The sequence below is a fragment of the Arvicola amphibius genome, chromosome 7, assembly GCF_903992535.2.
Source record: "Arvicola amphibius chromosome 7, mArvAmp1.2, whole genome shotgun sequence".
Taxonomy (NCBI): domain Eukaryota; kingdom Metazoa; phylum Chordata; class Mammalia; order Rodentia; family Cricetidae; genus Arvicola; species Arvicola amphibius.
In genome coordinates, this window is record NC_052053.1 from 57,017,709 (window position 1) to 57,035,230 (window position 17,522).

Genomic DNA, 17,522 nt, shown 5'->3' on the forward strand with positions numbered 1-17,522 from the left:
TGCAAAACGAGAGAATCTTACTGTACTTTCATGATTAAGATTTTTTTATTTGCTGCACTTCTTTTCCAAGATTTCCAGAGATTTCAAATGCTACTTTTTATTTTTGTCTTAATAATTGTCAACAGTGTTTTGGGGAGTAGGTCTTCCTGTTATGCTGGGCATCACTCTCAGCTAGCTAGCTTTTTAAAATGTAAATTAGATCATGTTCCCATTCAAAACTTTCAAGAATTCTCCTCACGTTTAGAACAAAGCTCAAATCTGTACCAAGATGCGAGAAAAACAAAACAAAACAAAACAAAACAGGCCATGTTGTGGGCCTGCCCCTGCCCCCCTCGGATCACACTGGTCCCAGTTTACTCCTCTGGCCCTGCTGCAGCCTCTGCCCAAGTGTCTCTGTATCTGGTTCTGACATTGAAAAGTTTCTCAATCTTCTATGGTTTTCTTCATTTCATTCAGGGCTTACTTCAAAATGAGTTTTTCCCCCCTGCTTTTTGTAAAAAAAAAAAAAAATCTATCAAAAAAAAATTCCTGGGCATTGAACCCAAGATCATGTACATGCTAGGAAGGTGCTCTACATTCCCAGCCCCTCAATACTGCTCATTAAAATAGTAACTGTCACTAATTTTTAAATATTTTATTTTTTACTGATGTGTATGAATGCATTAGAGGGTAAGATCACCTAGAACTGGAGGGTTTTTTGTTGTTGTTGTTATTGTTTTTCTTTTTGAAACAGGGTTTCTTTGTGGAGCTCTGGAGCCTGTCCTGGCACAAGCTCTGTAGAGCAGACTGGCCTCAAACTCATAGAGATCCACCTGCTTCTTCTGCCTCCCAAGTGTTGGGACTAAAAGCGTGAACCAACACTGGCCTGAAAACTGGAGTTATTTTAACTTTTTAAAATTTATTCCTTTTATCCATTTACAAGTGATAGATAATAAGAATATGTTGACATGCTGGTGAGATGGCTCAGTCAGCAAAGGAGATTGCTTTATAAGCTGGGTTTGCGCCCAAGGATTCACATGCTGTATGGAAGGAACCAACTACCTATACCCATAGGGTATAATAGAAGCACCTGACAATTTATACACACACAAAAACATTTTTAAATGAATTTTTAAAAATTTGACAGAAGCTTGCAACAGTTAAAAAACAACCATATCTGGGCAGTGTGGCACACACCTTTATTCTCAAGACTCAGGAGGCAGAGGTAGGCAAATTTTAGTTTGATGGCAGCCTGGTCTACAGAGTTCTAGGACAACCAGGGCTACACAAAGAAACACTGTTTTGAACCTCCCCACCCCCTCAAAAAAACATAAAATCTTTCATTACTTACCCATGTATCCTCTCTTTTTCTTAACATATTTACATAAGTTTTAAATTATTAGTTTTTAAAACAGGTTCCAATATTGAAGACTGGCTCCAACTTACTGCTCAGCAGAGGACAACCTCTAACTTTCGCTCCTGCTTCCTCTACTGACAAGTGTTGAGATTATATGTCAACATCCCTAGATTTATATGGTACTAGAAAGCAAATCTGGAACTTCTTACATGCTAGGCAAACATGCTACCACCTAAGTCACAATCCCAGGCCACTTTACTTTCTGATGTCTGTATTCTTTACCCACCCATTAGTGTGTAAGCTCTAAGAGGTCAGGGCATTGTTCACCACCACGTTACCAATACTTGACACAGGGAGTTTTCAAGAAGTATTTGTTGAATGAACAGATATAATAGAACTTGGAATATTGTAATTACTTATATTTTAAATAAAAAATTTCAAAAATATATTTCCATTTATATCCATGAAAAGCAGAACAGCAACGGAGCATGTCAAAAGAAGGAATGGTTCTTTATTTACATGGGAAATGATAAACAGAGTGGCCAAAAGGTGAGGTATTTAAAGCTCTGTTTTTGGCTTAAATGTTATTTTTTTATGAATGGCAATGCTGACCTGGTATTGTCCTTACACTACACATACAAGCCTGAAAGAAATAAGCATTTGGCCCAGCAGTGGTGGCACACTCCTTTAAACCCAGCACAGAGGCAGAGGTAGGCAGATTTCTGTGAGGTCAAAAACAGCCTGGTCTACAGAGCAAGTTCCAGAACAGCCAGCCATAAATAACTACAAGGAGAGACCCTGTCTCAGAAAACAAACAAACAAAACAAACAAACAAAAAACCAACAACAAGAAACAAGTATTTTTGATTAAATAGTAAAAAGAGAATAATTCTCATGTTAAAAATGTTTATACCCTAAGAGTTTTGACAGGGGTTTCAAAAAATTTAAGAGAAGCTAATCAAAATAAAAAAAATCCTTAAATAGCGCTGCAGGAGCAGATCCATACCAGGATTTACAGAACCAGGACAAAGCCAGGAACCTAGTCCAAAATAGGCCTGAGGCAACAAATTCCACAGGAATAGGACTAAACCAGCTACAGAGGACAAAGTGGGCCTGAGAAAGCAAGCTCAGGAGCAAATCAAGTACAGGGACATTGGCAGACCTGAGACAGCGAACTCCACCGGAAAAGGTACAGGGTAGCTGATCGAGTGAGCCAGAGCCAGAGACTGCTGAGGGTCTGGACGTGAATCTGGGACCTACAAGGGAGTATACCTAAACCAGGACCCTGTGGGTCTGGGCATGAGCCTAGGACCTCCCAGGAACTAGGCCTGAGTCAGTTCCTCTGTGGGTCTGGGTATGAATCTGGGACCTCCTAGGGAGTAGGCAGGAATTAGAGATCTCAGTGGGTCCAGGTGTAAGTCTGGGACCTCAGAGGTAGTGGGCCTAAGCCAGGACCTTTGTGGGTCCAGGCGTTGGTCTGGGACATCAAAGGGAATAGGCAGAAACCAGAAACCTCTGTGGCTCCCAACATGAGTCTGGGACCTCTGTGGGAGTAAGCCTGAGCCAGGTCCTCTATGGTTCTGGGTGCACAAAAGCCTGGGAACTCCAAGGAAGTAGACCGGACCCAGAGATGTTTACAGGACCAACTCCAAGCCAGGGACCTCTGCAGGAGTGGATCCAGACCAGGATTTACAGAACTAGGTCAAAGCTGGTAACATAGGCTAGAGCAGGCTTGAGACAGCAAACTCCAAGGGAGTGGAGGAAAGCCCGAGAGTGCTGAGTGACCTCCAGGAACATGGAGTGACCAAAGGGGTGACTAGAACCGTGGCACTGACTGTACCACAAGAAACAACCATCTAAACCTTGGATTCACTGGCACTTAGAAGATTAATCAACAAAATCATAGACAGCCCCAACCACACCTATTAAAGGAAAAGATGAGTAGAACATTGCCAAACTCTTTTTATGAGGCTACAATTACCCTGATACCCAAACCACAGAAAGACCTTACTAAGAAAGAGAGTTACAGACCAATCTCACTCAAGAACATGGATGCGAAAATACTAAAGAAAATAATGGCAACTCAAATCCAAGAACACACCAGAACCATCATCCACCAAGATCAGGTTGGCTTCATCCCACAGATGCAGGAATGGTTCAACATACGAAAATCTGTCAATGTAATCCACCATATAAACAAGCTGAAAAATAAAAACCACATGATCATCTCATCAGATGCCGAAAAAACTTTCCACAAAATACAACATCCCTTCATAATAAAGGTCTTGGAGAGCAGGGATACACGGAACATACCTAAACATAATTAAGGCAATATGCAGCAAGTCAACAGACAACATCAAACTAAATGGAGAGAAACTCCCAGTGATCTCACTGAAATCAGGAACAAGACAAGGCTGTCCATTCTCTCCATATCTATTCAATACAGTTCTTGAGGTCCTAGCCAGAGCGATAAAACACCAAAAGGAGATCAAGGGGATACATATTGTAAAAAAAAAAGCCAAACTATCACTATTTGCTGATGATATGATAGTTTACATAAGTGACCCCAAAAATTCTATCAAGGAACTTGTACAACTCATAAACGCTTTCAGTAATGTAGCAGGATATAAGATTAACTCAAAAATATCAGTAGCCCTCCTGTACACAGATGATAAAAGGGCTGGTAAAGAAACTCTAACCAAACAAGTGGAAGACTTGTATGACAAAAACTTTAAATCTTTTAAGAAAGAAACTGAAGAAGACACCAGAAAGTGGAAAGATTCCCCATGCTCTTGGGTAGGTAGAATTAAAAAAAAAAATGGCAATCTTACCAAAAGTAATCTACAGATTCAATGCAATGCCCAGCAAAATCCCAGCAAAATTCTTCAAAGACCTCGAAAGAACGGTACTCAACTTCATATTGGAAAAACAAAACCCAGGATAGCCAAAATAATCATGTACAACAAAAGAACTTCTGGAGGCATCACAATCCCTGACTTCAAACTCTACTACAGAGCTACAGTACTGAAAACAGTCTGGTACTGGCATAAGAACAGACAGGAGGACCAATGGAACCGAATCAAAGAACCAAATATTAATCCACACATCTTTGAACATCTGATTTTTGACAAAGCAGCAAAAAAATATCAAATGGAAAAGGGAAATCTTATTTAACAAATGGTGCTCGCATAACTGGATATCAACATGAAGAAGAATGAAAATAGACCCATATCTGATATAGGTGGGTCTTCTATCTATCTGTTGGTTTCATTGGTTAATTAATAAAGAAACTGCTTGGCCTGATAGGTCAGAACATAGGTAGGCGGGGAAGACAGAACAGAATGCTGGGAAGAAGGGAAGTGAGTCAGTTGCCATGCTTCTCCTACCCAAGATGGACAGTGGCTAGAATCTTCCAGGTAAGCCACCACTTTATGGTGGTACACAGATTATTAGAAATGTATTAATCAAGATGTGAGAGTTAGCCAATAAGAAGCTAGAGCTAATGGGCCAAGCAGTGTTTAAAAGAATACAATCTGTATGTTGTTATTTCGGGGCATAAGCTAGCCAGGTGGCTGGGAGACGGGTGGCAGGAACGCAGCCCACTGCTCCTTCTACACATATCTATCACCATGGACAAACCTCAAGTCCAAATGGATCAAAGCCAGCCACACTGAACCTTATAGAAGAGAAAGTGGGAAATATACCTGAATGCATTGGCACTGGAAACCACTTCCTAAATAGAACCCCAGTAACATAAACACTGAGAGAAACAATCAATAAATGGGACCTCCTGAAACTGAAAAGCTTCTGTAAAGCAAAGGACACGGTCAATAAGACAAAACGACAGCCAACAGAATGGGAAAAGATCTTCACTAACCCCACATCAGACAGAGGTCTATCTCCAAAATAAACAAAGAACTCAAGAAATTGGTCATCAAAGAACAAATAATCCAATAAAAAGTTGGAGTACAGACCTAAACAGAGAACTCTCAACAGAGGAATCTAAAATGGCTGAAAGACACTTAAGGAAATGGTCAACATCCTTATTCATCAGAGAAATGCAAATCAAAACAATTCTGAGATTCCATCTTACACCTGGAGAGGTTGTAGGGTAAAGGGAACACTCCTGCATTGCTGGTGGAAATGCAAGCTGGCATAGCCCCTTTGGATATCAGTGTGCTGATTTCTCAGAAAATTAGGAAACAACCTTCCTCAAGACCCAGCAATACCACTTTTGGATATATATCCAAAGGAAGCTCAATCGTGCCACAAGGACATGTGCTCAACTATGTTCATAGCAGCTTTGTTTGTCATAGCCAGAACCTGGAAACAATCTAAATGCCCCTTGATCGAAGAATGGATAAAAAAATTAATACATGAGGACCTTTTTGGAGTGTTGCAGGTGAGGAGAGAGGCAGGGAGGGAAGTAGAAAAAAATGTATAGCACAATAAAAATCAATAAAAAAAATCCTTAAATAAAAACTAACTCATTAAGTATATACAAAAGTCTTCAACACCACTGAGAAGTTTATCTATGAGTTCTCTGTTCTTCCCATGTTAATCTTTTCCCTATTAAGCCCAAGTTGTGCACTGGATTTTGCAAGACAAACTTAGGCTCTCAAGCTTTACCTTTAGTCCAGTCTTCTCATCATCACTCCCGTTATTTGTAGATGGTGTCTCATCTCCTTGCCTGGAAACCAAGACAAAATCTTCACTATTAAGAGTAGATACTGAGTCTGAGGAGACACTGATTTTTCCAACAGAAGCCTTGTCATCCATAACTCAAGAATGAGGCTCAACTCATAAATGGTTATATATTTTTAAATGTCTGAAAAACAAAAACCGTAAAGAATCATATAAAATATAAGTCACATAATCAATTATGCTCTATTGTTTTTAAAAAATGGGCAAACTAAAAGTAAAACTTTTTTTGAAAGCTTGTAAAGTATTTTTCCAGGACACCTGCTACTTGTAATTTAGGATTTTCATTCTGTTAAGGTATTCTGTGCTATTCTGGGCCAAGATAGCTTAGGTTACAAATAAATAAAACACTCTCTTTATAGTAACCCCACCTACCTACAGGGCTGTCTTTGGCACATATTGCAACTCTGGTCTTGGTTTCCAAAAGCAAAGGAGATTTCAATAGTACTCTTAATTTTTAATACTTTACACATAAATAAAGTTAAAACACCTGGTTATTGTGAAACTGTAATAACTATATTTCCCTAAAATCATCAATAGTAAAATTTAAAATATATGATAGTTCTGTCTCGAAAAACCAAAAAAAAAATATATGATAGTTATAGTAAACAAAATCTCATATTAATACACAAAAGAGATAAATCCAATGCAGGGCAAACAGAAATTCTACATCTTGGAAATATCTTCTAGTAAAAACTCAATCTTCTCCTACACTTTACAAGGCCAGCCTGGTCTACAGAGTCAGCGAGTTCCAGGACAGTCAGGGCTGCACAGAGAAGCCCTATCTAGAAAATAAAACAAAAACAGAACTAAACACAACTATAGCATTATGTTCACTGCATCAATAAAGCTAAGTGTTTAATCTTTCCAACTCAAAGATTAGTTGGCTTAGGCTTTGAAATTTTTTTAAGATCAGTATTTTATGTGTGCAGACTTTTTCCTGAATATGTATGTATATCACATGGACGCAGTACCCAACAAGGCATGAGAGTGCTTCAGATCCCATGGAACTAGAGTTAATAATGATTTTGAGCCACAATGTGGGTGCAGGGAATTGAATCCAGGCCCTCTTCTGTAAGAGCAGTAAGTACTCTTAACCACTGAGGCACTGCTCCATACCCTGTGGTTTGGATTTTTAATGAACATATACTTATTGAACATACTATTTTCTCGTCTAAGTCTCAACTAAAGCACTTATCAAGAGTTGGACCATTCAGCTGAGCAGTGGTGGTGCACGCCTTTAATCCCAGTAGTTGGGAGGCAGAGGCAGGTGGATTTCAGTGAGTTCAAGGCCAGCCTGGTCTATAAAGAAAGTGCCAGAACAGCCAGGGCTGTTACACAGAGAAACCCTTGTCTCAGAAAAAAAAGAGTTGCATCATTCCTAAGTATTAAACAAAATAATAAAAACAAAAAACTACAAATCAGAAATCATCAATAATATTAAACATAAACAAACAGCAACTCCAAAAGAAGGGAAAAAAAATCACTTAACAAGCTAATGACACAGATAAGGATAGATTCTATTCTGGACTTTCTGTTGCCTTTTATTTACTTTTCTTCTGCTTTAAGATTATGGTGTCAGGGGCTGGAGAGATGGCTGTGTGGTAAGGGTCACTGGCTGTTCTACCAGAGGACTCAGGTTCAACTCCTAGAACCCATGTGGGAGCTCACAACTGTCTGTAACTCCAGTTCTACAGGGACCCCAAACTCATGGCAAAACACTAATGCACATAAAATAAAATAACTGGAAAAAAAACAAAAAACAATTACAGAGTCAGGCACAGTGGCACATATATTTATTCCCAACACTCTACAGAGGTAGAAGCAGGCAGATCTTGGTGTATTCCAGGACAGCCTAGTCTACGTTGCTGAGTTTTAAGCCAGCCAGAGCTACATTGGTGGATCCTGTCTCAAGAAAATTAACAAATAAAGATTATCTGGAGACTATATTTTACAAGACCAAATATAAATGCATAGTAGGGAGGAACATAGCAGTGCTCACTTATAATTCTACCACTCAGGATATTAAGACAGGAGGACTGCTGTAAGTTTGAGGCCAGCGGTGGGTACTCAGTAAGTCCCTGTTTCAAAAATGATGAATAGGGCTAGAAACATGGCTCAGAAGTTAGAACACTTTTGGTTCCTGTAGAGGACCCAGGTTCTCTTCCCAGCATGCAGATAACTATGCTTATAACCATCTGTAAGTCTGGTTCCAGGAGACCCATGTCTTCTGGACTCTGTGGATACCAGGCACACATGTAGTGCACATACATAATACATGCACGTCAAATGCTCATAAACATGTTTTAAAATTTTAAATGAATACATAGTACCAGATTGAAAAATACTTTAAAATCATCTTCTGAAAAGTCCAAAGAAAAATGTTTTCATTCATCCACTGAATGAATACACATTGAACATTTGGTACAGTAAAAGTAATGTTAGTAAAACAAATCAAAGTCTTAGCAGATAGGCAATTTTTTAAAAGCTTTGTTTATTTTATGTATGTGGCAATACTCTATCTGCATGTACACCTGCATGCCAAGAGGTCATCGGATACCATTATAGATGATTGTGAGCCACTGTGTGGTTGCTGGGATTTGAACTCAATATCTCTGAAAGAACTGACAATGTTGATAACTGCTGAATCATCTTTACAGGCCCTGTAGAGATGCAAATTTATAAAGGCCAAATATGCTGATTTAGAGTATCAAACTAAGAAACATGTTGGATAAGCACTAACTAAGAATTTTGCTAAGGATGCAGACTTCAATACCTTCAGGCTTGGACTTAGTAACAGTGGTCTCCTGTCATCTGTATAGAATCAGCTTGTTTAGTATCCCTTCTACTTTTAGGAGTCTTTTCAGTCCAACTGATCATTTTCACTTAAGTCAAAGGAATTGCTTCTTTGTTGATATTCCCATTGCAGTTAAAATTTGTTTTCTAAAAAAACACTGTGTTGTTTGATAATGTCATGATGAAAGTGTCTTAATTTAATCTTCACATTGTTATTTTATAAATAATAAAATTAAGTGTGAATGAGATGGTTTGACTTGATCAAGGTACATAACTAATAGAACTCAAGACCAAAACTGTACTGTTACTGTGGATCCCAAAGCAGAGCTCTATCAAGACAATGCCTGTTTATTAGCTAACATCTCAGCGCTGAGAAGTTTCTTTTAGAGCTTGTATTTTAAGTCAGTTTTTCATGCCAAGTAAGTCTTGGTTCTATTTTAAATTGAAGTCAATAGTGCAGCACCAGTAGAAGGCCTGGGAAAACTCTCTCCCATATGACCCCAGAGTCTAACAACTTTTACCAATACTCTGAAGTCAGAAAGATTTGGTGGGCTCAAAGTCCCACCTGTTCCTTTGAGGAGGTGATAAAAACACACTTAAGATAATTTACTGTGTTTTTTGCTTTTTTAAAAAAATATGCTAAAACTAACTGAATCACTCAGCAGGAATGAAGCTTATTAAACACTATACTCTAAGACTTCTTTCCATTCTTCATGGACAGACTGTAAGAGCCTTTCCAGCCTTGGCAACGAACAGCATCACAGAAATTGATAACTTCTGGTAATACTCAGAGACTTATAGTCTTGCGTTAAGACACTAAGGACTAATTTTGTTTTGTTTTAAAATTCTATTTTTATCAGTTAGAACAAGAAGCCAAGCCGTGATGTGGGAGTCTCCTCTGTGTGCTGTGATTAATGTTAATGAATAAAGAAACTGCCTTGGCCCGTTGATAGGGCAGAACTTGGGTTGGCAAGGAAGACTGGACTGAATGCTGGAAGAAAGAAGGGCAGAGTCAGAGAGATGCCATGGATTCGTTGCTGGAGACATGCTGAAACTTTGCTGGTAGGTCACGACCTTGTGGTGGTACACAGATTAATAGAGATGAAGAGTTAGCCAATACAAAGCTAGAGCTAATGGGCCAAGCAGTGATTTAATTAATACAGTTTTTGTGTGATTATTTCAGGTCTAAGCAAGCCAGGCAGCCAGAACGAACAAGCCACTCCTTGCAACAGATTGGTGCCCATGTAGCCAACTAAATCCACTTAAAAATGTGAGAGCTTGAAAAGGTATTCTAGACACAAAAATACAGAGTTTAACGCAGCTTCTTGCTGTTTGCCAGTGTGTGGCAGCTCCTTTAAAAGAGGTTTACCTGATTCAGCTGTAGTAGGAAAAAAGTGGTGGTTTTAAAATGCTGGCTTTCTAGGCCCTGCCAGCATAAACTCTAACTCTTTCAGGCAGAAGGTCCGGCTACAGAGCATTTGGATGGGGTCTGTTAGCAGACTGTTGCAGCTTGCTTAATGGCAACATGGACTGGCTGTGTGCCTGAGAATGGGGCTGTGTGCATAGCTCTCAAGAGGTGCTAGCAGCTCCGCCATGCTGGACTGGGAAGGCAATCAGAGAATACCATATATACTATAGTAATGGCGCAGCTTAAGTTTTAGGCTGGACCAGCAAGAAGACAGAACCATAAATACCCTATAAATGGCACATCTTAGGTTTTAAGAAGCACTTAACATTTTAAAAAGCGCTTCTGGACAGTAAAGGATTACAGAGATGCAATAAAGATGAATCCGGATGAGCCATAGTGTTAGATAAATGTATGTAGGCTTGGAAGAGAGAAGAAAAAAAATATAGAGTCATAAAATAAAGTTAATGCTAAAAAACATGGTAAAATCTTTAAAGAGTATAGTCATAGATCAAAAGGAGTAAAAAAATAAGCCATGTAAAAATCCATGTAAAAATGGAAAATTCACAGTCTGGATTATGTATATTATTGTGTTACCTTTTAATTTTTTGACTATGAAGGAGCTAAGTACAAAGAGACATTCCATTGTATGGACTGCTAAGTTAAAACAACATAAAGGTATTTTGATTCCAAAATTGAGTCTAAGGATATGTTACTTTGGAAAAGGTTCTTCTTTTGTTTTCACAGAAGATGAGACCCTGTGGGTTGCTTCAAGACCAATATGGTTTGATGGACCAAGACCTCCTGAAAGGTTGCCTTGAATACTCCTCAAAACTACACCCCACAAAGAAATTACTTTGCCCAATAAACAGGAGGAAGCAGTTTTGGAAAAATAACTACACCCATATTTCCAAATATTGTCATAAATGTTTGTTTACATTTAAAAGGGGATATAATATAGATATGAATAATTTGCATTGGTATGGATCTTGGTTTACTGATACAAATTTAAGGTCAATTTTGTTATATGTATAATTGTGCTCTTGATTAAGGTATTGTGTTTGTACAGCCCATTTAAAAACATAATGTATAATTAAGAAATATAACTTAATAGTCAAGATTGTAGTTATGTTAGTTAGGTTTTCTAGATTACAGAGATATATTTCAATGATATAGGTATTCTTCAAATCTTTCAGAGGCCTTCAGAATATGGCATTTAAATTGTTTTAAAAATTTAGGACTTTTCATGAGAGTGAGACACATCTGCTCCTGGCAGCACCCATCTATTTCAAGAGGAAGATGGTTATCGAAGAGGCTCCTTATGCAAGATGAACTGGACATGCAAGACACACAGAGAAATGACTGCTGAACTTGCCTAAAGGTGAGACGATCCTTCGGGGTTCCTGCTTCATGAAAGAGTCTGCAAGACATTCTGCAGGAGATAGAAGAGTGACTGGCAAACTGCCAATATAGGCAGACCTGTCTTTGAAATTTCCTGCTCCAAGGAAAAGTCTACTGGATACTATGAGCCTGTAGGCTGAAGATGGATGCCCCAATGGTACAGAAGAACTTTGGGTGACTGTCCAGAGAGCAAGATGTCTCTGTCATTTTTAGTGTTTTAGAAGTTGCTTACAATGAACTTCCAGTTTACTTAGGTAAAATTATATCCGTCTGGAGTCTTTGATGGAGTTGAAGAATTGATAGTTATAGTTCTTCTTAGTTATAATAAAAGATAAAGTAGATATAAATATTGTAACTGTAATTCTTGCTTGATACCGGTTATATGTAATTTTACTATGGTAAAGTTAAAACCTTCCTTTTTAAACAGAAAAGGGGAGGTGATATCATTAATGAATAAAGAAACTGCTTTGGCCTGTTGATAGGGCAGAACTTAGGTAGACAGGGAAAAGAAGCTAGAGCTAATAGGCCAAGCAATGATTTAATTAATACAGTTTTTGTGTGATTATTTCGGGTCTAAGCTAGCTGGGCAGTCGGGACGAACAAGCTGCTCCTTGCAACAAAGCTATCTACCTTTGATCAAGTCTTCATCTTTCAGTCTCTAATTCCAATTTCCACAGACAATGAAGTACAAACTCCCTTGTGAAAATAGTTGATCTCCATCCATTTCTACAAGTCTCCATGGCACCTCTTTATCACTTAATATATAATTTTGTTTTCAAATATCATGTAAATTAAAACCCAGCTCCTTTCAGCATTTCATTAATGGTTGTTGTATTAGTTCCTAGTGTGACACACAATAAATGTTCAAATGTTTACTAAAGCAGCAGTACAAACACCAGAGTAAGGGTATCCAGTGAAAGGTAGTGCCATTTAAATTGTATCTGGGAAGATGTAGGAGGAGTCAGGCCTTGTCATATAACTCTGGTTTGTCTCAAACCTGTGACCTCCTGAAGGCTGTTCTTATATGTGCAGGCAAAACACCCATGCACATAAAAATGATTTTTTTGTTTGTTTTTTTGAGACAGGGTTTCTCTGTTTAACAGTCTTGGCTGTCTTGAATATCGCTTTGTAGATATCAAATTCACTAAGATCTGCCTGCTTCTGCCTCCCAAGTGCTGGGATTCAAAGGCATGAACCACCATCACCCAGGTAAAAATTTTAAAAATTTAAAAAAAAATTGAGAAGAAAACTGAAACCCAAATTCTTTGAATCACTTAGTCTTCAAAATCTTGAGCCTGGCTATCATTTTATTCTTATCAAATCATACCACACAGTCAACCAAATATTTCACTACTTTTAGGCTTGTAAGCGTTTTTATATGGTGGTTCCTAAGTGAGAAATGTGCCTCTTTTCCTCCCAGTGAGACCCCCCCCCCATCCAACAACAATCTAGTGACATAGTTAAGCAGTCTGAAATGTTTATTTAATTTCATGCTAGGGCTTCTAATTTTTTTCTTTGCTTTTAAGTTTTATCACAAGAACTATGATATATACTATATCATATAATAAGTTACACCTCTCCTACTCTACTATACTCATTCTCTAGTCATTTTAGAAGTAAATATGCTACACACTGGGAATACATGATCACAATGTAGTTCAACTGAGGATCACAAATATGCAGAAAAAATATTACATCTATACCCAACATGTACTTTCCCCCCACAGCACTTAAATAATATAGCATAACAAGTAAAAAGTATTTACATTGTATCGAGTATCCAAGAGATAATTTACAGTATGTCAGATGTGGGATGTGCAAGGATGTCCAGGTTATATGCAAATATTATACCATTTTAGTATGGGCAGGTCTTTGAACCAATCCCATCCTGCAAGACACTGGGGGACAACGACTGCATGAGTGTAATGGTAGGATCTGGGTAGAAAGACAAATGACCAATATGCTACACTATATGCAAGTACTTGGGAATATAGCTATAGAAAACTAATAGGAAAAAACCCAAACCAAACAACAGCATATTCTTTTTTGTTTGTTTTTAATAACTTATTTAAATTTATTTCATGTGCATTGGTATAAAGGTGCCGGGTTCCCTGAATTGGAGTTACAGACAGTTGTGAGCTGCCACGTGGGCGCTGGGAATTGAACTCGGGTCCTCTGGAAGAACATCCAGTGCTCTTAAACCACTGCGCCATCTCTCCAGCCCAGCACATTCTTTTGAGACCAAAATCTCACTGCACAACCCCATTTAGCCTTAAAATTGACTCTTGCCTCAGACTCCTGGGATCTGGGATTACAGGAGTGTGCCAACTATCCGAGATACTAACTACCCTTGAACATTCCCAAACATCATAGTCAACAAGACAGTTAAACATCAGAATCTCAAAACATACCTTGTATTTCCTTTGGAACAAACACACTCATCACTTCCTTCCTACTCACTACCATTTTTTGTTGTTCATAACGTTGACTGTGTTGCTCAGTAAGCACAGAACAATTCTATGGAATCTTTTTTTTTTTGCTTTATGGAATCTTAAGGAGGATGCTTAAACATCTTGCTAAATCTAAAAAGAAAGTAATATGTTTTAATTTACTGAGTGCCAATTTTAGGCCCGATGTTGAGAGGCTTTAAACACATTTTTGCCAGTGCCACACTAACCTTGGCAGATGATTATTAACTTTCTATGACAAACCCAAGCTCAAGACAGGTTGGGTAACTTGCTTTAGCTCACAGAGAAAATTATAAAGGTTGTTGTTGTAAACCCAGGCACCTAGGTGTTTCTATTCTGTTTTTTTTTTCAATGTTAAGGATAATTTTAATGTATGAATATGGACAAAACAAACAATGCTATAGTTTTCACAGACTCAAATAAACTATGCTAATATAAGATTCAGCTCTGGTCTGAGAATCTATCTGATCACCAAGGTGTAGGTGTTTATATTCTTTTCTGAGTTGTATCTCACTCCTTACTATCTCTATCTCCATTCTTTGCCTGTCCTCTATGCTGTGTCCTTCTAAAATTTAACTCTGGTTAAGACCACTCTCAGTTCAGGAATTAGAACATAACAGGAAGAAACAAAACAAGGTTCAAAGATGTTATAGCAGGTCAATTCCCACTGGGTTTGTATCTTTTAAAGTAAAATGAGCGCTGGGAAGACAGGTCAGCAGCAAAAGCCATTATTGCCATGGCAATCAATCAATAGGACCTGAATTCAGATCCTTGGGAATCCACTTTTTAAAAAATATATAAGCCCATAATTCCAGCACGGGAGTATGGGTGGGGTAGAACATTAAAGCTCATTGATCAGGTAGCTGACTGGTGAGTTTCAGGTTCAGCAAGAGAACCTACCTCAAAACATGAATGCAGAAAACAATTGAGAACAACTAGCTGGTGTCTACCACCAGTGTCCACAAGCAAAAGGGCATAACCTCCACAAAGAACAGTTAGGATCTACAGTAGGGCTCAGTGGCAGAGCACATGCTTGGCATGTGTGAGGCTCTGAGTTTGATCCCCAGTACCAAAATTAAATAAGCAGAGTAACAAGGGAATATACAGATTAGTCTAGGTTCTTTGCTTTTTGTCAGTCTTTAAACCTTTTTCCTTGCATTTGTTTTCAAATGAATTTCTCATAGAATATCCCCCCTGAAAAGGATGAAACAGACTAAATGAACTCAATGGAAAATCCTCCCATACAGATTATTTTCCACCACTAATTGCTAAACAATAGGCTTTGTTTTAAAGTCTGACCCTTAACTTGGAGCTGCTTCTTTGAACTGTATTTAGTGAAGTAATGGAATCATGTGTAAGCAAATCTTCTGATTAATTTCAACTTTAAATACAAAAACAAAAGAAAACTTACTTATCTTGGGTATATTTGTAATTAAAAATTAGAAAAGCTAGTTTATCTAAAAGTTGAGACAAAGTTTTCCTTTCTTTCTACCATCACAGTCAAATACATGTGATACAACTTCACCACCTGAGGCATGTTTAGGGTGAGATTTGTGCACTAAGCACATCTATATTACTACCACCTAGGATCTCTCTCATCTCCAGTCTCTTGCAACCACCATTCTATCTTCTTTCACCATGACTGTTATACTCTTGAATACCTCTTATGCAACAGGATTACACAAAATCTGTCTTTTTCAAGATGGCTTCGTTCATTCAGTATAATGTCATCAAAGTCAATCAATGTTGTAGAAGGCATAACTTTTAAAGAGTTTTTTTTTAAAGGTTGAATCACAAGTCATATACTATTTATCCATATCACCCAGGTTAAAACCCTGAAAACTCAAAAATGAGGGATTGGAGAGAAGGCTCAACAGCTAAGAACACTTGTTTTTTACAGAGGAGTTGGCTTTGGTTCCAGCCACAAATGGACATTCATGACCACTTGTAAAACCAGTTCCAGAGTATGTGACACCCTCTTCTGGCCTCTGCAGAGACCAGGCACAACATGGTGCCTAGGCAGGCAAGTAAATAAAGTCCTTACAAAATGAGTATTGTAAAATTCCTACAGAAAGCCAATGCTTTATTTTTTTTCTCATGAGCAATCAACCCTTCTTGTTTAATCTAAAGGTTAACAATGTAATCTAATAGGTTTCAAAAAAGAGCTAAATTTTGATTTTCTTCTTAAAACCTTATACAGTGATGTTATTTCTATTATGTAAAATGAGGGGACTGAACCTTATTATTTTACCTAAGAAAGTAGAAAATATTAGGTGCTTTGCAGTGGTACAATAACCCATGAGCTAAAAGTAAGTAGCTCCATTTTAACCAATGAAGAAACTAAATCTCAAATTTAGTGAGTATTTTTACCTCCAATTACATATTAAATTAAGTCTAAGGCTTTGGGATGTCCATGTCTTTCTGATCCCAAAGTTAATATTCTTCCCACTATACCTTGGTACTATTGAGAAAAAGTACCAGGAATAGGGAGAGAAGTGTACATAAAACAATCCTCTTGGGGATGGAGAGAGGGCTCAGTGGTTAAGAGCACTGACTGCTCTTCCAGAGGACCTGGGTTCAATTCCCAGCACCCCCATTGCAGCTCACAACTGACTGAAGATCCAGTTGTAGGAGTATGACACCTTCACACCAATGAACATAAAATAAAGTTAAATAAACCATAAAATATATTTTTAAAAAACAATCCTCTTAACTCTGTTGATTACTTGAATGCAATAATGCTGATACTGAAAATTTAATAAAAGGATGAAATAAATGGTTTATGTTTGTATGGCTACTTCAGGACACAGTACTTTTTCTTCCCTCTAGAACTCATGTCACTTCAAAGTACCTACTAAATATTTAAATTGCTATTTGAAAGCCCTTTTCATAATAGAAACTACACAAAAGGAACATATGAAAATTATCTTAATATCAATGAACTTACTACTGCTTAGTGTCAAGGTCATTTCTTCTGAGTCCTACTAGCACATTAAAAAAATTTATTCATTTTTTTCTGAACAGATTTCAGAAGCATAATGTAATTTAAATTAGCATTGTGTAGATATAAAATATGAATACTTTAAAGCATTGCAAATCTTTCAAAGATTTTTTTCAACCTTTTAGAAAATTAGTCAACATAATTCCTCCTCATGCATAGTTAAGAAAAATGAACTTCTTCCATTTAGAATATCTACCTGTTTGTTGTACTTGAGATCTGAAATGTCTGACTATGTATCAGTAATAGACTAAAATCTAGGAGAAATGTACTAGTAGTTTCTATTTTCTATAACTTGTTTATTTTTCAGAGGAATATGTTGAGAGCATACCAATAATGTTTGATAGAGGTCCAGTCCATACTAACAAAGGGATGGAAGATATTAGGAAGTGTATCAAGCACATGGGAAGGCAGTTCA

General features: G+C 37.7%; 1 protein-coding gene across 7 annotated transcripts in view; it reads right to left on the reverse strand.

The window, feature by feature from the left end:
- Rabgap1 (RAB GTPase activating protein 1) overlaps positions 1 to 17,522 on the reverse strand; it is a 147,880-nt gene that overhangs the window by 117,234 nt on the left and 13,124 nt on the right. For 3 of the 7 annotated variants that reach the window (XM_038336122.1, XM_038336126.1, XM_038336121.1), the window contains exon 2: positions 5,965 to 6,163. In XM_038336122.1, the coding sequence (XP_038192050.1) occupies positions 5,965 to 6,114 (150 nt within the window). In that variant the 5' untranslated portion in view covers positions 6,115 to 6,163. Of the gene's footprint in view, positions 1 to 5,964; positions 6,164 to 13,404; positions 13,426 to 17,522 lie in introns of those variants that run through there. The other 4 variants (XM_038336124.1, XM_038336125.1, XM_038336123.1 and 1 more) reach the window with 3 other exon arrangements.